At 43.1% G+C, this 21,335-nt stretch overlaps 1 protein-coding gene across 1 annotated transcript in view; it reads right to left on the bottom strand.

Annotated features, from left to right (window-relative positions):
- LOC126259979 (protein Shroom3) overlaps positions 1–21,335 on the bottom strand; it is a 365,788-nt gene that overhangs the window by 148,060 nt on the left and 196,393 nt on the right. The window contains exons 8-9 of the mRNA XM_049957111.1: positions 20,320–20,390; positions 13,466–15,775 (exon numbers count right to left, since the gene is read on the bottom strand). Of these exons, the coding sequence (XP_049813068.1) occupies positions 13,466–15,775; positions 20,320–20,390 (2,381 nt within the window). The remainder of the gene's footprint in view (positions 1–13,465; positions 15,776–20,319; positions 20,391–21,335) is intronic.

Below are 21,335 nucleotides of genomic sequence, written 5' to 3' on the forward strand. Positions count from 1 at the left end.
AATCATCGACGAATACTGGAGACTGACAGAATGACGGAACTGGTGCTGTCACTTCACTTATGTTTTTGTCTACAACTTTGCTTCACCGTTTTGTTATAGATGAGAGTAGCGGCAAGTGGTGGTGCGTGTGGAAAGAGGTAAATGTCGTACAATAAGCTTTTCGCCATCAAAATGTTAGTGGATTTGTGACTCATCATAAAGCTATCCTCGATTGAATGTGTCAACTTACGAGCCTAGCTCAAGTGATTTTCGGAAAGTTTTAATTTTCTGCGAATGAGGTTCATAAAATGCTGCGTAAGACCTATGGTAAGGCACCTATTAGCGAAAGAACGTGCAGAGAACGGTTTCAACGCTTCAAAAATGGTAATTTTGACATCGAGGACCGGGATGGCGGTGGAAGACAGGTTTTCAAAGTTATTGAAACCGACAGAAACAATCAGAGTCCGCTCCCGGTAGCTGTATGGTCAGCGTGACGGATTGTCAATCCTCTGGGCCCGGGTTCGATTCCCGGCTGGGTCGGAGAATTTTCTCTGCCCAGGAACTGGGTGTTGTGCTGTCCTCATCATCATCCTATCATCCTCATCGATTGCGGGTCGCCGAAGTGGCGTCAAATTGAAATACCGGCACCCGGCGAACGGTCTGCCCGACGGGGGCCCTAGCCATACGATTAAATTAAAACAATCAGAGAAAATCATTTTCAAAAGCAGTTGACAAGTTTGAGCCGAGCACTGAAAGACAACGATAGGCATGAAAGGCTGATTTTGCAGCACGCCAACGCTCGACCCCGTGTCGCAAAACCCGTCAAAACACACTTGGAAACGTTGAAACGGGAAGTACTACCCCATCCGCCGTACTCTACAGACAGTACTCACTCTGACTTCCACGTTTTCTTTCGATCAAAGGCATACAGCCTGGCTGACCAGTACTTCCGGTCATATGTACAAGTGCAAAATTATATCGATTCATGGATCTCCACAAGACACCCAATTTGTCCGCCGCGGGATTCGTATGTTGCCTGGAAGATGAGAGAAAGCAGTGGCCAGCGATGACCAATAACGTGAATCGTCATTTTTTTGAATTTTTTCACAATAAAGCCTGGAACTTCGACAAAAAGCAAAGGAAGCGAAGTTGTAGACCTAATAATAATCACTTGTGCAATAAGTGTCTCCAAATTATGGTGCGACTCACATTAACATTACCAGATGTGAAAGAAGTGACAAGTGACAGGTAAAATGATCATTTGCCTTGGCCTGACCCCATCCAAGACATTGCGTTCTATAATCTGGCACTTCACCAAATTTATCGTGACGGGTAAGTACTGTATCTCAAGCGGCAGTACGACTAAAATGTGAATGGCTTCTAAAGGAACTTCCGAAAAAGCCGAGAACCGTTGGATTCCAGTATTCTGTCTACAAACTTTTTGCACCGCTTCTTCTCGTTATAGTAGCAAGTTCGTGTCACAATAAAGACGCACGAATGCAAAACAATGTCCGTCAACTACTCTGTCGTCCGCCCCCGGTAGCTGAGTGGTCAGTGCGACAGAATGTCAATCCTAAGGGCCCGGGTTCGATTCCCGGCTGGAACGGAGATTTTCTCCGCTCAGGGACTGGGTGTTGTGTTGTCCTCCTCATCATCATTTCATTTCATCCCTATCGACCCGCAAGTCGCCGAAGTGGCGTCACATCGAAAGACTTGCACCCGGCGAACGGTCTACCCGACGGGAGGCCCTGGTCACACGACATCACATCACCAACTACTCTGTCTCTGGAGGTACTGCAATAAAGAAGAAGTCTACTTTGGTGCTGTATCAACTACATGAGCGATATACTGTTAACCTCCTTTCCAATTGTACATTCACAAATATGCTTTCGCCGTAACGCTTATGAATAATCGGGTGACATTACAGAATTACCTACGGCAGGGAGAAGGTGGGCGGGGCACCGGCCAGACATGAAAGTAGTTTCAGGTAGGGACCTAAATTCCTCGCAAGACTGGAACCAGTCCAGTTAACATTCCTCAGCGTCAAATGTCAGCAGCAACGAACAGGACCAATTAGAGCTGAGTTGTGTCCAGTGGAGCAAGATGATAGATCGATAGGCGAAGCTATGTGAGCGGTTCAGTGAAAGCGAGTAACGCCCCCACTACAAGAGACGCTACGCTTGCGGACTTTGGGTTTACCTCCTGATGCGGAACTTGGTCCCACTGCCGAACACCATGGCGTTACCGCGAAGTGGCGGCCCTCCGCCGGCGAATGGCTACAGATCTGGTGCGGCTCCTCGTCCACGTGACACACATAGCACCCACAGACACGCCACGACCACCACTGCTCACTCGCGACGCGGCACGCACTCACGCACGGCTCCGCGGCCAACCGTCGACTGAGCGGCTGTCACAACGGACAGCCGGCGTCGGCGCAGCGCGCGCTGTTGCCGGCCTGCCCCCTCACCCCCCACTCCCCCTCCTGACCGGCCGGGGCACGCGACACGGGCAAGCGAGGTTGCCGCGCCGCCACTTTCGTTTTGTGGGTGACTCACCAGTCATCGATCAAGCCATCCCCGATAAGGCTTTCACATACGGTTATATTATTTTCAGTTTCAGTGGACGCCGTTTAGGAGACATATGCTTCCTGACGTACCGTATCAATAACTACATTGGGCTCCTGAAGTCTTTCGGCAGTGTCGGAATTGCCCGTTGGTGTGAAAGTGTGTACTGCAAACTTGAAAGAAAGATCGTGTATTTCTCATCTGTGGCGATTACTGCATCGATCATCCGAACCAGTTGCGATCTGGGGTGTTCGTATTATTGATTTTTCGGATCAACGATCATTGACGTAATTATACTGCACCAGTGTTCATAAGAATACCATCTTTCTCTTTTTCTTGTGTCTTTGTCCCGCGTCTGTGCAGTATCGATATGGTTAACAACGGACGTGGCGTGGTTCTTTTACGGGGTCGCCACCCAGTTACCCGCCGGGACGGGAAGTGCGCACCCCGAACTGTCTGCATATGGTGTGGGATTCAAGCGAAAGTGAGCCAAAGTTTTCTACATGTTTGAGAATCATGTATCGGAGGATATGGGAAACCACCGAAAAATCGCATCCAGGGTGACCCGCACGTCGACTTTTGTTTTTAATCTGCTGAACGGATTCGATCTCCCTGTCCCAGAAGCGGCGCTTTAACACGCACGGCTATCTGGGCGGGAAGTGTTCATAGCAAAATGAAAGAAAGCAGCACAAAACTGTACACAAAGGTATTTTGCAGCACATATATAATTGTACCACATCTATCCAGCAATCACACGCCGAGCAGACGACGCACTGCTTCCATAAACTACCTCCATTCCATTCTGTTTTGTGTTCGGTTCCTCCAGGTTTCTTCAGTCCGCATGGCTGCAAAGTCGTCCATGTAGCTCTGCCTTGGTTATCCCATGACGCGTCCTGTGTGTGGTTTCTCCTCACATGCTCTAATTCACCTGTCTTTCTTCTGGCTTAGGGGCTACGTGGCCCGCCCACTTAACTCTTTAGCTCTTCACCTTCTACAGGATGGTTGGCTGTTGCATCATGGGATAAATTTCCCCATTTCTTCCTCCTATTCACTCCATTCTCCTTTATCTCATATCACACATCTTCCAGATAACACAGATAGCTGACTACATAGGCTAGTTTGAAAAGTTCAAACGGTCCGTTAAAGAATGCCTACAACTCATTCTTATTGCTTCAGAGATGTCTCGTTTTTTGTCTCTAAAACTTGCAAATGTTTGAAAGAAAGAAATTTGAAAACAGCGTCACATTCTTCTTGTTGCTCCAACCACTTCATAGACGTCACAGGGCAGTGGAAAACTTCCTCACTGGATGGTTCTTTTTCAGCACTGTTGTTTCCGTCGCAAGAGTTTTGGTTGTCGCCGACACTGCCAATTATTTTACGTCCGTCAATATTTGAGAGACAGGATTACCAAGTCTCATTCAGGCTTCTTGAATATGTTGTTAATCGCGCATCCTTATCCAGCCCAGCCAGTTCTGATGCATATCGGCTGTTTGATGGCTCTTCATGTGCAGTGACACTCACCTGAAAGACACGAGCTTACTCCTAGATTTGTGCAGTGTCTAAATCCTTGTGTTCCGCCATTTTCATTGATTTTTCAATGCAAGATTCCATCTCAGCTGTCGAGTATTGTACAAACATTGTAACTTGGCACATTTCTGGAAGGGAAAGAAGTGATGGGCGTCGGATGACTTCCGGCCAGTACAAAAACACCCGCCCGTTGCCTACGTTAGCTACTAAAAAACACAACTCTCTGTAGCACTGTAGTCGGCAGTTTACGCACTGGGAATCCAATGTTGATTTCAGTGTACTGCGGGCTGCCTGCCCCCCGAAAAAGAGCCCCAAGCTTGTTTCGCCTTCCCCTGAAGCATTTTATAAGCGAAGATCGAGCGCCAAATTTTTTGTGCATATAGTACGCTCGAAATTTTTGTAATTGTCACACTGCTCTTTTTAATGTTCGTTTCCAACTCCATATTCACGAGCTAAACTTGGTCTACTAGCACCTTTCTTTGACTTGTCTCCTATTTTACGTTTCTCGTAAACACTTTTTTAACAGCACGTTTACATTTCGTTGACACTGGCAACGACTCAAAAACAACACGCTCTGTCACAACCAAGTTTCGGGTGCGAACACGCAACAGCAACACTGACAGTTGTGAATGGGGGAAACCGCCCAACCCGACATAGCAGCGCCAAATCAAAATTTGTCGAATGGAACGCTTTCGGTTAGCCGATGTTACAGCTGATCAGCATTCGGATAACAGATTATGATATACAAGGGGGACTCAGGTGTTCCAGTTTTGTATCAATTTCTCGAATGCTGTGTGTGTGTCTCGAATGCTGTGTGTGTGCCGGCCGGTGTGGTCGAGCGGTTCTAGGCGCTTCAGTCTGGAACCGCGCGACCGCTATGGTCGCAGGTTCGAATCCTGCCTCGGGCATGGATGTGTAATGTCCTTAGGTTAGTCAGGTTTAAGTAGTTTTAAGTTCTAGGGGACTGATGACCTCAGATGTTAAGTCCCATAGTGGACTGAGCCATTTTAACCATTTTGCTGTGTGAGTGTTTTCTTTCACGCAAATGTGAGAGCGCATTGCTCTTTGTTTTTGCTCTCAACAATGGGCCTAGTAGTCCTGTACTCTCCCCTATATTCCAAGTCTTCAAATCCAAAACGTTTGCATTAGGGAAAGTTTCAAGGTCATCGCAGTCCGCATGGTTCCCCCATACAAAAGCCAAGGTCAACCGTGTACTGCCTCCAAACAATCTGCCTGGTGTGGCGGCCAGTGTTGTGCAGTGGTACGATGTGTACTTTTCTACAGACCTTGCAATATGTGTGAGAGGTAGTAGCTGTGAGCACGCGTGTCTAGCAGACAGCATTGGTCCGGTGCGTTTATTAAGTAGTGTGTTTCAAATTTTACGTATAGGACTGTCTGCATGGTAGCGGCACACCGGTGTCACCTTAGTTGCTGTGTAGAACCGATAAATAAACGTTGTCTTAGTTCCGCAGTGGTTGACGTTTGTGTTAACCTGTGACCGTTACAAATCTTTCCTGAACCTATAGGTGGACCATAAAACCATACACAGCGAGACGATTTCGACAATGACGTTCAGGGCAATCGACATAACACGGTATACAAGCGGGAGTACCCCAATGAAAAATTCTAGGGCCCCTCTTGTGTAACCTCTACATCAATGACTTCCCACACGATGACTACATAACACAAGATGGTAGCCATCTACGCGGATGACACAGCAACCTTTTTGGGATTCTGTTATAAAAGAATCTGTCGTAATATACATTGCAAAAAATCTAACGAACCACAATGGTGGCTACCAGCTGCTGGATAATGCGTGGAATCCCGTCATCTCCGAGATCTGGTGCAGGCAAACATGCCAGAATACTCCGATAACTGCGGCAAGCGGCAACACCGAAGACAGCTGATCCTCGCAGTTCCACCAGCGAGGGCGCTGCCATCGGGTGGTGTAGTCCTTCTGTCACTGTGAGTGTGACATTTGCATGGCAATACTATGAGTGCACTGTATAAGGCAGGTGGAGAATGTCTTCGTCAGTCTTTGATGGCTTACCTGAAGATGACTGGCAGGTGTCCAGTTGAAATATCACGGAATGAAGTTTACAATGACCGGCTGCCATCCCGAAATCTCTTCAAACATTTAATTTGCTGGAATTCACATCAAGCAGTCTCTTGTTTTAGAGTGATTGCATTTCCCTGTATTCTACAAATGAACCAAAGTCTGCTATCTGCTTTACCTTTTAAACGAGCCTATACGTTTGTTTCATTTCATAACCCATCAAATTCTTACATCCAGATATTTGTATGGGTTAACCAATTTAAATGACGACTCAAAATTTCAGACAGCATTTCATTATAGATAACTGCATTATCTGCAAAAAGTCTGAGGTTGCTATTAATGTTGTCTGCAGTGTCATTAATGGACAACATGAACAGCAAGTGTCCCAACACACTTGCCTTAGCACACTTGAAGCTAAACATCACATACAGTTGCACCTTTGATAACGAAGGCATGTGTGGCACTGCTTTTCAAAAATCATGAAATACTGCACCTACGTGACTGCCTTGACCCATAGGTTCCAGGATGTCGCATGAGAAAAGTGCAAGTCGGGTTTCATATGAGCAATGTTTCTGGAATCCATGCTGGTTGGCTTGGATGTCATTCGGTTTGAGATACCTCAATAAGTTTGACCTAAGAATATGTTCCATGATTCTACAACAAAAGGATGTCAAAGTTATTAGGATGGTAGTTTTGTGGATCACTTTTATTAATCTTCTTGCAGACAAGTGTGATGTGTTCCAATTACTGTTTTTTTTTCTTTCTTTTTTTTTTTTTTTGATGTATCACAGCAGAGCATAGTTAAAAGAGGAGCCAACTCAGCTGCAAATTTGGTATACAATACGATAAACATTCCATCAGTTGTTGGAGATTTGTTCCATTTTAGTCATTTCAGCCATTTCTGAGCCCCGTTAACACTAATATCTACGTTACTCACCTTTGCAGTTATATGAGAACTAAATTGGGCAGTACTCGCGGACTTTCCATTGCAAAGGAACATTTGAAAACAAACTCACAATTTCTGCTTATCTACATCTACATTGCTTTGCTACCCTCAATTTCAGTTCCTGCCTCATCCACGAGTGTCTGGACAATAACTTTGGTACCACCAAAAGCCTTTACATACGACCAGAGGCAGTTACTGTTGTGAAACGGACATTTTTGGTGAAACTGTAGTGTTTGAAACTGTTGTGCACACAAAATGAAAACAATTTGTTATTAAGATTTGGAGCCTTGTCTCTCCCAATTTATATCACCATCCAATTGCGACCCTCCTCCCTCTGCTGCTCACCTTCCAGTAATTTCTTACCTCCAACTTGGTCTCACCATCCTTCCCTACGTCCCTTCCTACGAACACTAAACTTTCAGCAGAAAAAAGGACAGCCATACATAGTCTGAAAACAGATCTTGGCCTAATATCCTCCCTGCAAACAAAAGCTCCATCACTGTCACGACTAGCCACAGTGACTACCTGACAGAAGGCCTCTGCCAACTGTCTGACTCCTCCACCTACAGTGATCCCAACCTAGTAGTCCAGCATAATCTCCAATTGCTACTAAAGTCCACATCCTCACCCCATCAAGACATTGCATATCCACCTTCTACATACTCCCCAAAATCCACAAACCCACAATCCTGACCACTCCACTAAATATGGCTACTGCACTCGCAATGGGAGAATTTCTACCCTTGTTGACCAATACCTCAAGCCATCTGTCTGAAACCTAGACTACTACATCAATGCGACAAACAACTTCCTTCACTGACTTCCACCATCCCCACCCCTTTACCTCCTGTATCCCAACTCATCATTGCTGATGCCACATCTCTAGACACCCTCATGTCCATGGCCTTCCAGTATTGAACACTACTTCTCCCAATGTCCTTTAGACTCCAAACCAACCATCTCATTCCTGTCCTTTAGACTCCAAACCAACCATCTCATTCCTTATACACCTTATCAATTATATCCTGACTCAGAGGTACTTTTATTTTGAAGGGAAGGTATATAAATAAATCCACAGCACAGTCATGAGCACCCGCATAGGACCTCCCTATGCCAACCTCTTTATGGCCGTCTAGAGGAAACCTCCCTAGCCTCCCAAAACTCTTAACCCCAAGTCTGGTTCAGGTTCATTTATGACATCTTCATAATCTGGACTTAGGGCCAAGATACCCTATTCTCTTTCCTTCACAATCTCAAAACCTTCTCTACCATTCACTTCACCTCGTACTTGTCAACTCTATGTGCAATCTTCCTGGACATTGACTTCCACCTCTACACTGGCTCCATCCACACTTCTAACCGCATTAAACCCACTAAGCCTGCATTCCAACAACCTGTCATCCCTTCCACACCAAAAAATCTCTCCCAAACAGTCTAGCCACCCATGGACAAAGTACGAGGCACATCCAGAAAGTAAGTCTGCCGATGTTGTTTCCTTCAAAGTAGAGGTATTTCGCCAGGAGAATCGTGCATACGCAACAGACCTATTATGTAGCAATAAAACGCTGGCTGGACAAGTCTCCCCTGCTGCCAGTACACCGGCAACGGTGCCCCGAAATGGCATCTGTTATTCGTTCTCCTGCTACCTGTGAAGTACAGTCAATGATAACGTTCCTTAATGCACAAAACATAGTGCCCATCGAAATTCACTGTCAACTATGTCAGTTCTATGGGCAGAACATCAAGAACAAACAGATGGCGTGTCACTGGTGTAGGCTTTTTCCGAAGGTCATTAAAGTGTCCATGACGAAGAGCTAACCACCCCTCATCAATGATCACCTGGTTGAGCTGGTGCGGCAGCATATTCTTGAGAACCATTGCTTCATGATTACAGAGATCAGCAGCCATTTTGCTCAGATATCACAATCCTTGTTGCATGAAATTGTCACTAAGCACCTGCTGTTCAAGGAATTGTGTGCCAGGTGGGTGCTGAGAAACATGACACCCGATTGCAAAATGAAACACTTTTGGTAGCACTGACATTTCTACAGTGGCGTCATGACGACGGCAACAAGTTCCTCGACAGGGTAATGAGATGTGGATTTCTCACTGACCTCAGATACCAAGCAGCAGTCAGTGCGTTGGCGTCACAATGGATCTCCGGCCAGACAAAATTCGAACAGACTGTATCAGTCCAAAAAGTGATGCACATGTGTTCTGGACAGGAAGGGCATTCTGCTTATTGACTTCCTGCCCAGAACTGAAGACAAGTGTCACTTGCTGGTTCCATTCACAGATGGCAGACTCCTATGACACAGGAATACAAAAGTTGATCCCACAATATTTCGAATTTCGAGTGTCTTAATTCTTTTGGTGACTATGTCGAAAAATAGCTCAAACATTGCTGTACTTGTTGCCAATCAAGTCTTTCAATGTAACTATGTTCCCTTTGTTTTTCAAAAAAATAGGGAAATTTACTGTTGGATTCACCTTGTTTCTTTCGTGAGGAAAACTCCCAAGCCCACTAAGCACAAGGCTGGCATGGACTAACCCCCCCCCCCCCCCAAATGTAGACCACACACAGGTTTCTCTGCCAATCCTCCTGCCACCCCAAAGAATCAGCTACAAACGAGCACCCTCCCCCTCACCCATTATTCCATTGGACTGGATCAACTGAACCGTATCCTTCATCAGGGCTTTGATCATGCACTAAAATGAGGGACATTCAACCCGAGATCCTTCCCATCCCTCCTAAAGTGGCATTCTATTGCCCACCCAATCAACACAATATCCTAGTCAATCCCTATGCCACTCCCACTCCCAACTCCTTTCCACAAGAATCATAGCCCTGTGGTAGACCAAGTTGCAAGACCTGCCCAATCCACCCACCGAGCACTTCCGACTCCAGTCATGTCACAAGTTTATCCTACCCCATCAGAGGCTGGGCCACCTGTGAAAGCTGCCATGTCATATATCAGCTTTGCTGAAAACACTGCACATCTTCTTATGTCAGTATAACTACCAAACGTCTGTCCACCAGGATGAATGGCCACCGCCAAACTGTTACCGAGAACAAAGTTTACAATCTGGTGGCACAACATGCAGCTGAGCACAATGCGCTCAATTTCAATGGTTACTTCACAATCTTCTCTCTGCCACCAGCTCCTGTGTACTATGCGTATGGGAGTTATTCTGGCAATACATCCTTCACTCTCATAATTGTGCTGTCCTCAGTCTCCAGTGACACACCATCCCCACAGTTTCCCCTTCATCTGCCATGTCACCCATCCTGATTCACATTTCCATGTCACCTTCACTGTGTGCTGCTCCCCACCAGCTCTGAAAAACCATACATTACATCCTTGGCTTGTGTACCTGCCATCTCCCCCCCCCCCCCCTCCCCGTATTCCTTGGTGGCAAAGTCATGTAGAGGCATAAGTGAGTGAGTGAGTGAGTGAGTGAGTGTGTGTGTGTGTGTGTGTGTGTGTGTGTGTTTCTCTTGATGACTCAACACAGATGCTTTTCAGTGAATGGTCACCTTTAATCCAGTGGTATTTACATATCCACATAACAGATAGACGATCTTCAACAGTGCCACCTGTCCTAATTCCATGACACTATGTGGATATTTGCAGACAGTGTGGTGATCTACAGTGGTACTTTTCTGCTTTTGCCCACTGTAGGTTCTTCACAGATGCAGCACATGTACCTAGAAGTGATGATGGGTCAAAAGCATCTAATTGGTAGGATTGCAGAGTGGAATTCTTTGTATCAAACTAATACTTTTCTGTTTAAGTAATGTCTTAAAGCCTGTAGCATCACAGCAGGAACAACAATGTAGGAGATTTAACTGAAGTAGCAAACAGTTCCCACATGGATGCAGCAGTTTCAAGACTGTGGTCCACATCATTCAGGATGTAACAGTCTGAACTTCGGTGCAGAGCAATGAAATATCTACTTTCAGTTCTCTGATCACAAGTGCAGTGGTCAGCTAACTGTAAAATACTGCTATTGCTGAAGACTGCTGGAGACAAGGAAATAAAAGATCAGAACAGGAGGTTCCATTACATTAAAATGTGATGTGGGAATCACCTAACTTGATGACAATTATGGATAGGATTTTCTCAGATCCTATTTTTGTAACAAAACATACAGCAAATGCATTTGAAGCTATTAATTCATGGTATGTTGTCCTCTTAGGAAAAAAATATGTGTGAGCATGGCATACACAAATGACTACTAAAATAATAGGACCAGCTGAATGAAAGTTACTGCTATCATGTTGAAACATACTGATCCTCACATAAATATGCAATTCATTGGAAAATGTACAAATACTGAAACATTCCTTAAGGATCAAACAGCACCAGTACCTTCTGGTAAAATTTAGTTAATCATACACACATGCTTACACTTTCATAACTTCCAGTTTATTCACCTTCGTAGTTTGAAAGGCAATTACTTTGCAGAATAGGGATATAGTGGTATATACAGGAATATACGTTATACCTCGATGGACAATAGTGAGGATACTATTAATGACACCATCATGATGGAGAAGTGATGACTGTATAGCACAGAACTTGGGGAAGCTGTTTAGCTGCAGCACAGAAAGATTAGTATGCTTTAGTCTCTGCAAAACTGGTCGCAGTCTGTCTTAATCAAATGCTTAGATGCCTTATTGCTGAGAAAGACAATTGCTTGTAGACCATTCCATTAAAAAATATTTTCTTCCACTGTTTGTTTTCCGAGTGAATCTACCATGGGCTCAAAATATCTTAACTTAGGCTATCTCATGCCTCAGTTCTCCCAGTGTCTGCCAGTAACTAGAAATATATAAGACCTTCATGAACTGCAGTATCCAAGAACAAGAACAATGTCAATTTCAATGATCTGATTTCAGTTACTGTTCTTTTTTCCCCTAAAAAATGGAAAGAATGGATTGCTACTCACCAAATAGAGGAGATAATGAGTTGCAGGCAGGAACAGTGGAAGAGAATTCTAGAAATATTCAGCTACCAGACTAAATCCTTCATCAGAGTAGAACATACACACATCTCCACATGAGGACAATTCACACACGCCTGACCACTATCATCTCTGTGAGCCTGATCAGACTTTAGTGCATTGAGATAACAGTGGTCATGTGTGAGTGAGTTGTAAGAATGTGTGTGTTTTCTATCTGATGAAGGCCTTAGCCTGTTAGCTGAATATTTCGAGAGTTCTTTTTCATTGTGCCTGTCTGCGACTCAATGTCTCCTCTACCTGCTAAGTAGCAATCTATTCTTCCTGTGTTGTTGTTATTGCATCCTGGGTTCACCACTGTTTGAAAGACAAATTCATAAAATGCCAAAAGCGTATCACAACGATGACACACCAACACGACAGTGCTCAATGCACACTTTGTCGTATCTTAATGGTCAAAGTTGCTCGGCACTCAAAATGACAACACAGTTCAAGATTCCACTTTCATTTTGTCTAGTAAATGGAACTCCACAACTTACAGACTCTATGCAAAGTGTTAAAATCACAGACACAGAGAGACTTTCCAGTATTGAACTTCAGCAATTAAAGTCCCAGTACTGCAACAGGAACACTTAACAGAGATGACACAAAGATCTTAGCCTCCCTTTCTTTTTGTAACATTCATTCTGTTAACCTGAGCTATTCTGGTAACAACTTTCTTCATGATCACAATAACAAAGATTCTATGTCTTCCTGTGCATTTCTATGAAAACAACATCAAGCTAACTGCCATTCTTTTCAAATTATAGATTTCAGCTTTGACTGTCAGATCTGGATGCCTCAGTTGGTATTTTCATATTACTCAGAGAATACTATGTTCTCCCAAACCAAATCCCTTGTGAATTATAGGCACCGATAAACAATAAGGCACTTTTAAACAGCGAAAGGTCCAGGTTGGAATACAAACAATAGAATGAAAAATTATCCTTTTCATAATATTGTTAATAAGACCCTTTCTAAATATAAATTGGACAATTATGACCCCATAGCTTAAATTTCAAATAGGCCCTGTTATTAAATTTAATCATAAATAAAGGTTAATACAAACGTACATCGATAAAAATGGCCATTCACATTGTAATGCTGTATCACAAATGTAATCCAAGGAGCAACTAAAGCAAACCAAATGTGCACGTTATGTAAAATTAAGCCCCACAAGGTAAATCCAAGGTAAAACATCTCTCGAGTGTGATTATGTGAGCATGGTACAATGAACGAACACTCCTTTCCAGCTACAGCAGATGTACACATGGATAGAAGCTGATGGAAGCTATGGTGCTCAAAACCAGACATTCTCTAACATACACACAAATTTTCATAATGTAGGCAAAATGAATTCTGAATATAAAGTTTGAAAAATGTACTCACGTCTGGTGTGGTGGTGAGAATCTGCCATTTCCAGCTGACTTGGGTGAGGATGGTGACAGGGCTTCCCTTTCTTGGGTTCCATGGCTGGCAGTTGATTGAGTAGAAGCTGATTCTTGGCTGTTTCCCACTGGCAATGTTAGGGGCAATCGCTGAAGTCGAGCCTTTGCTGGCATTGAAACAGTTCCACTAATACTTTCAGACTCCAGCCTGTCACTGTGAAGAGGAGCTGCTAGCTTTCCATTCACTACTAGCTTCTGTGTGGAGCACCTAGCAGACGACCGCCCATCGGTATTCGTAATTTGACCACTGGAACTTGAAGTCCTTTCCAGTTCACTCTGACAGGTTATTTCAAATGGTTTTAATGGCTGAGGTCTTGTGTACATTCGGCTACTGTTTCTGTAAATGGGAGTACTGCTTGTAGAGCTGTGCTGGCTAAAAGGAACAACATTCTTTGTGGTAGGATATTTATGGTGTTGTGTACTACCTTCACTAAACCTCTGGGTTAAATCACTGCTGTCAAAAGACTTTTGTGGCATATTAGTCACATCTTGCCTGTGCCTCTGCTGAAATCCATTGTCAAAACTTCTGGAACTAGTAAGATGCTTGGTTTCTGCATTTCTTGGGTTATTATGTTCATGGTATTCTCTTTCAAAATGTCCCTGCATTTGCTTGTTTGTATCAGACTGATGCTGATGAACCATGTTATTTTCCTGCATTCGGGAAATGGGACAAACTGCGTCTCCACCACTGCTGTGCAAGCTCAAAGAAGAATGAGAGGTTTTCTGTTGTGAACTTAGATTTTCAGAAGATTTCAATAGCCTGCTATTGGATACTTTCTGCAATAAACTATCACCTTCAACAGATTTATTTCCTGTGCTACTGCTCCTTAAGTGTTTATGATGAACTGTTTCTTGGTCCAGTTTTCTTGGAGAAAGCCTGCTATTGATTTTCAGAAGGCCACTGTCATCTGGCTTTTCATGTGGACTGTTCAGGTTAACTACTTTTCTTTGATTCACTGCACAGTCATTTAGTTTCTGTACTGAACAGTTGCATTCAGTATTTACATTGGCACTACTATCAACCTTATGGTTGATCATTGTATTTTCAGCTGAAATTCTATCACATATTTCTGCCGCTTTATGCACAGTGTGTTCACTCGATGAAGGAAATTCGTGGTTAGGCAGTGTACCATGTTTGTGGCACCTGTCATTAGTTCTCTGTGAAGTGTACCTGTTGTGTAAAGGTCTCTGCACATGACTTTCTGGGTACATGTTGTCCTGCATTGCAGTTCCTGGATTTTTTGAAGAGAAGTATCGATACTCGTGATTTCTCGGAAGTGTTGTATTACCGTCACCATTATACCTGTGTGGAATGTAACCCATTTCAGAATACCTATGAATTATGTCAGAATTTCTGTAGCTCTGGAAATCATTTTCAATATTTCTGTGGCTTGTGGGGCTCATATCAGAGCATTTCTGTGGAAGATTTGTTTCACTATGTCTCTGAGATGCCCAGTGGCTCTCTGCATACCGTGGTAATGAAGATGTACTTCCCTGTTGTCTCTGTGGATGTTCAGAATACCTCTGAGACCTGTAACTGTCGTGAAACCGTGACCTGAAATTGTAATTATCAGACAGTCGTTGGGAAAAATGGCCATGATATTTTTCTGATGAGTGTCCATTTTGTAAATAAGTATGATTACCAGTGTTATTTTCAGTGTGTTTCTGTGAAACAGCAAATGATGTACAATTCCTATTATTTACAGCACCATCACCTTGTTTCAAATGCTCTGAGCTATTATATGCTTCTGCCGAAATGACATGAGCTGAACTGTTGTTCGTATGATGCCTCTGACAAGAAGAGCTGCAGGTTAAATGAATATGTCCACCTTCTACTTGCTTGTCATTGCACATCTTACCACTGCTGGAAATTTGGGCCTTGCTAGGTCTTTCAGGAATCCTCACTTGTTCATTTTCAGCACTGGGTTCACGGTACTCAGAAACACTGTCTCCTGGAGCTTGGTCTTGTGGCCTGGAAGATGATGGTAATGGACTTCCCTCCACAGGAGGAAGGTCAGCTGGTGGCGGTGGTAAGGGATCATCACAGGCAAAAACTTCATCTTCTACCATTGGGGGAGGAGATGGCGGAGGCAAATCTGGACTCGGCAGACGGTCTTGAACGGGACGAGGAAATGCAGAACGCAAATGTGGTTTCTTTGGTGGTCGTTCAGGCACCCAATCATCGACAGAAATTGATGGGCCCATTATTAGTGGTCCTAGAAGGTCAGTCGATAGCGAACCACAACTGGAACTGAAAAGAAAAAAGTATACATTAAACAATAAAAACTCCAGGTTGGAATATCAACAATGTAAGAGAATGTAGATTGCTACTTACTGTAAAGCTTACATGTTAAGTTGCAGACAGGCACAATTAAAAGACACTTATACATAAGCCTTCAGCCACAGCCTTCGTTAGAAAAATAAAGACAAAGACCCACTGTTCATTTACCCAAGCAGGCACACCTCATGCCCACATGACCATCAACTCCAAACGTTCTCACCAGAATCCAACCTGCCAGAATCGGGTGTTGTGTGTGTGAAGTGTACTTGCTTATTTGAATGAATGGTGAGTGTTTCTATTTTTTTTTCTGACGAAGGCTGTAGCTGAAAGCTTATGTGTAAGTGTCGTAATTGTGCCCATCTGCATCTTAGCATGTCATCTTTACACACATACTTTACATAGATTATTTTTAAATATTATAAAATTTCATTGTAGATACATACATTTCTAATACATTAAAGTAATATTTTGGTCCCTTCCTTCCTAATTTGGGAAAACTTGCAGCTGGCACACACACATACTATAAAGAGAACTGAATCACAAGCTTTGAGAATTTTTTAAATAAATTACTAATATGTAAATATAATAGAGGGAAACATTCCACGTGGGACAAATATATCTAAAAACACAGATGATGTGACTTACCGAACGAAAGTGCTGGCAGGTCGATAGACACACAAACAAACACAAACATACACACAAAATTCAAGCTTTTGCAACAAACTGTTGCCTCATCAAGAAAGAGGGAAGGAGAGGGAAAGACGAAAGGATGTGGGTTTTACGGGAGAGGGTAAGGAGTCATTCCAATCCCGGGAGCGGAAAGACTTACCTTAGGGGGAAAGAAGGACAGGTATACACTTGCGCACACACACACATATCCATCCGCACATACACAGACACAAACAGACATTTGTAAAGGCAAAGAGTTTGGGCAGAGATGTCAGTCGAGGCGGAAGTACAGAGGCAAAGATGTTGTTGAAAGACAGGTGAGGTATGAGTGGCGGCAAATTGAAATTAGCGGAGACTGAGGCCTGGCGGATAACGAGAAGAGAGGATATACTGAAGGGCAAGTTCCCATCTCCGGAGTTCTGACAGGTTGCTGTTAGTGGGAAGTATCCAGATAACCCGGACGGTGTAACACTGTGCCAAGATGTGCTGGCCGTGCACCAAGGCATGTTTAGCCACAGGGTGATCCTCATTACCAACAAACACTGTCTGCCTGTGTCCATTCATGTGAATGGACAGTTTGTTGCTGGTCATTCCCACATAGAAAGCTTCACAGTGTAGGCAGGTCAGTTGGTAAATCACGTGGGTGCTTTCACACGTGGCTCTGCCTTTGATCGTGTACACCTTCCGGGTTACAGGACTGGAGTAGGTGGTGATGGGAGGGTGCGTGGGACAGGTTTTACACCGGGGGCGGTTACAAGGGTAGGAGCCAGAGGGTAGGGAAGGTGGTTTGGGGATTTCATAGGGATGAACTAAGATGTTACGAAGGTTAGGTGGACGGCGGAAAGACACTCTTGGTGGAGTGGGGAGGATATCATGAAGGATGGATCTCATTTCAGGGCAGGATTTGAGGAAGTTGTATCCCTCCAGCAGGGGATGTTCTTCATGCAGCAACTGAATTTTGTGATCCTCTTTATCTGGTCACACCCAATGAGAGCACTGCTAAACTAATATTCCAAGACATGTGACTGAAGTATCTTGCATGGGAGAAAGTTTTGTCTGTAAATTTTGCACGTAATTGACACTCTTGGGTTTTAAAACTTGATCGCTTGTCATCATTGCACATTCACAGAAGAATATGTATAACATGCCCAAGTGACTCTGCAGCAGTGTGTAGGTTCTGCATGCATCTGAAAGAGCTTATGGTGCCTTTTTTTTGTATGGTTAACTGGTGAAATTGGTTACACAGCACGTATTGTTTGCACCTTGGCACCAATCAAAGAAAGTACCTTACTTAGGTTGGAAGCACTTGCCACACTAGTGAGCTCACAATTCTGTCTTTACTTTTGTAAGGTTTGGTGTTAAAAGAGCTACTCTGAGGACTGACTCAACAATTGCCTTGGAATAAGCACGAAATTACAAAAATGTATGGGAAACCTTAATTTGTAATAGGGTGACAAAAAATACTGACCAACATTACACCCGGTCAACAGGGGCACTGTCCTGGAAATCAAAATCCTGAAGATCTCCTCACATGGTGACTAGAAGCAGATCTGCTAATAATGCTTGACATCTGGTGGTCTGGTCCAACATGGCTTTCAGAAGGCAAGCACGCATGGCCACTGGATATACCAGATTGACCTATATTAATGCCAGAGGCCAAACATCCAAACAAATGTCACTATCACTGAACCCTTATTCAACACCACACATTCTGTTCATACTGCTGAATACTGCATATTACTGCTCTTGTTATTTCAGTTTATTGATATCACACAGAACAATCTGAGTGCTCTGGAATAACAAAATGCCTGTACATGTCGGATAAGAAGAATTCAAGATGAACTATTCACTGTTGAACTATCTGGTTTGTGTAAGGGGGTACAGTAACACAAAGCATCAAAGATTGCTCAACACAACACTTTCCTGTCTGATGGTGTGATTTGGCCCAGTGGTGGGTTACAATGTGTAGCATTGCTCAGGTGAGACAAGCATACAATTATCCTGGATGGATGTCACTTCATGGAGCTTCTGATCAAACATACACATGTAAGACTTCACCACCTCGGTGTACACATTGTGCTAGGAGAGCTGCACAAAGAGTTTTGGATACTGTATGTACAACATGATGTTAGGAGAAGTCTTCACTCCTGGCTACCCTGCAAGATAATACACAGATATGAAGAAATGGAGGCTCTACTACAACTGGACAGAGTTCGACCTGCATGACAGTTTGCAGTAACAGGCAATGACTTCACTTGTCCATTAATGGTAAAATAGAACATCAAACCAAACAGTCAAACATGGTTCAATTCATATGTGCCACAACATGTGTAATTCATATTGTGCTTGTCACTGATATGTCCGCTGATAGATTCCTGATGACAATGTAGCATTTTGCAGGACCCAGAAGCCTACCACTCACTGTTTATTCAGACAATGCTACAACATTCCATTCAGCAAATACAGAACTGTCAGAGCTCTTAAAAACATTGAGCACACTGACATTCTGTGGTACTATGCCCACCATGGGGTATCCTGGAAGTACATACCACCACGGGTAGCTTGGTGGGACACTGGTGAAATTTAACATAGGTTCTATCAAGCTTTGCTTGAGGAAGGTGTTTCATCGCTCTCAGGTGGGTGCAGAGAATCTAAACACCATTTTGATAGGGATAGAAGCTGCAACAGATTCAAGACCCATCACTCAAGGTGAGAGTGATCTGATGCTGACGCACGGTCACTTCCTACATGGCAGCATACTGGTAACTATTCTATGTTGGACAGAACCAACAACTCTGAAGGATCTTGCCAAGTTGCTCAGACTGAGACAAAGGGTCAATGAGGGCGTTTTTTACATAGATGGAAAAATGAATACCTCTTCTCTTACTACTAAGAAGCTACCATGAGGTGACGGATATCAGTCAAGAAGAGAAGCAATAACTGTTCTACTGCAGGAAGATATCAAATCGTGGCACTTCTGAAAGAGTGCAGTGGTGGAAGAGGTGTGCCATGGCAGAAACAACAAAATAAGATGCACCACTCTCCAGCTGTCAGATGGAACAAAGATCTGTTGATCAGCCTAGCTGGTCATTCCCCTTGACATCAACCAGAGTGGGAAATAAGAGACTCTTACACTATCTGTTGGCATTTTGTAGCAAACAGACTGTGCTGCCCTCTGCAGCATGTGTATGTGGTGTGCCTACAACTGTAATGGATACTTTGAAATAAAACTGTATCCTATAAAGTTACTGTGTTTGAGTTTCTTTAAATAGTAGTAAGTAGCTGTATGCCTGATCCTTTTGGATGTCGCAATCCCTTGCCTTCCTACCATGTAATGCAATTACTATAATTGTTGTAGGGGGATCTACAGTAAAAAAATCTTGAGTAATAGGAAAATTCTGGGACCAACTAAAGACAAAACGCATGGAGCTGTGGTCACATCTTATTTTATTGGATCAGACCACACCACAAACAAAAAGTAAGGGCAACTTGGCAGTCTGGCATCAAGTGTTCCACTTTTGGTTCCACATAATATGTGTAACGAACTTAAATATTTTTTAAATAATTTTAAGCATCTGTTAAAAGCAGAGATGCTCTAAAGTAGAACTGATAAATGAAGAGGCATACAATGGTTTAATTAAGTGAATACACAGTCATGTAAAGAAAGAATACTGAAGGAAAAGGAAACAAGTGAGAAGGAACTGAAAAATTCATAGTGCCTCTATGAAGAAAATAATAATTAAGAGATATTAATCAATGTTGGCACCTGATATTACATATGAAGCTGCTTTATATACATGGAGCTGAAGATGTGAAACTTCCTCAAATTAAATGAATTCATTTACCTGTGTTGATGCCTTGGCCCATCTTTCAAGTTGCCAGCTTCATTTATGATTATTTCTCTGGTAGCTGCCATCTGAAAAGATATAACATATTAAGTTTACATTGAAGTTCTTCTCTCTCCCCCACCCCCGTTCTCTCTCTCTTTCTCTCCCTCTCTCAAAATTAAATAAGTATGGGAATGTTGGTCTGAAAGAATAATTTTTGTTATAATCTAATGAAATGAACTTCAGTATAGAATGCATTTTACAAATTTACAGGACAGTTATGTTGTATTGTCAAATAGTGTACTCTTATAATGTGAGGTACATTGTCTGGTGTTGGCAATTATTTAATGTTCCCTGTAATACATGTGTATGACTAGATAATAAATTAATGAATGGTACAAAAGCTGAGCAGGCCTTAATGTTAAATTCAGAATGCACATATGTGTGTCTTGTTCTTCTGCACTCTCATTTAGCGGAACTAAACTCTTTTCCATACATGAACATAAGTTCTCTGATGATCTGATGTCATCTTCTCTGTTGATCAGGTACATAAAATTGTCAATGAGATGTAGCATGGTGGAAATTACCACTGATTTCATTCATTTTTGTAATGTGTCAAATCTAAACTTCATCATGAATACAGTAAGGCAAGTTACACTGAACTGATGGCAGTGACTGACATAGTAATGAATGCCCATCAAGATAATAACTTCATAGCCTTATCAGTTCCATTGAAATAATATGCAGTATTTAAATCTTGTACACTGCTTCATTTATAATTAGTGTTGTTGGTAATGAATTCTTGGCGTGTAGTGATCGGAAGTCCGTCTTCTTCAAAGCCGTAGAATTTGACAATGGCTCTGGGTCAATGTTTGTATCAACATTGAAATCTCCTCCCATGGAGTTAATGTTGATGCCTCCTCTTTGCCAATGATCAGCTCATCTTCACATAAGTCCACATTAGTATGTTTGGGCTCAAAACTGTCATGATCAAGGAACTTCACATCTCGTCATGTGACTCTTGTGGTCTCTTG

Source organism: Schistocerca nitens, chromosome 5 (assembly GCF_023898315.1).
Source record: "Schistocerca nitens isolate TAMUIC-IGC-003100 chromosome 5, iqSchNite1.1, whole genome shotgun sequence".
Taxonomy (NCBI): Eukaryota; Metazoa; Arthropoda; class Insecta; order Orthoptera; family Acrididae; genus Schistocerca; species Schistocerca nitens.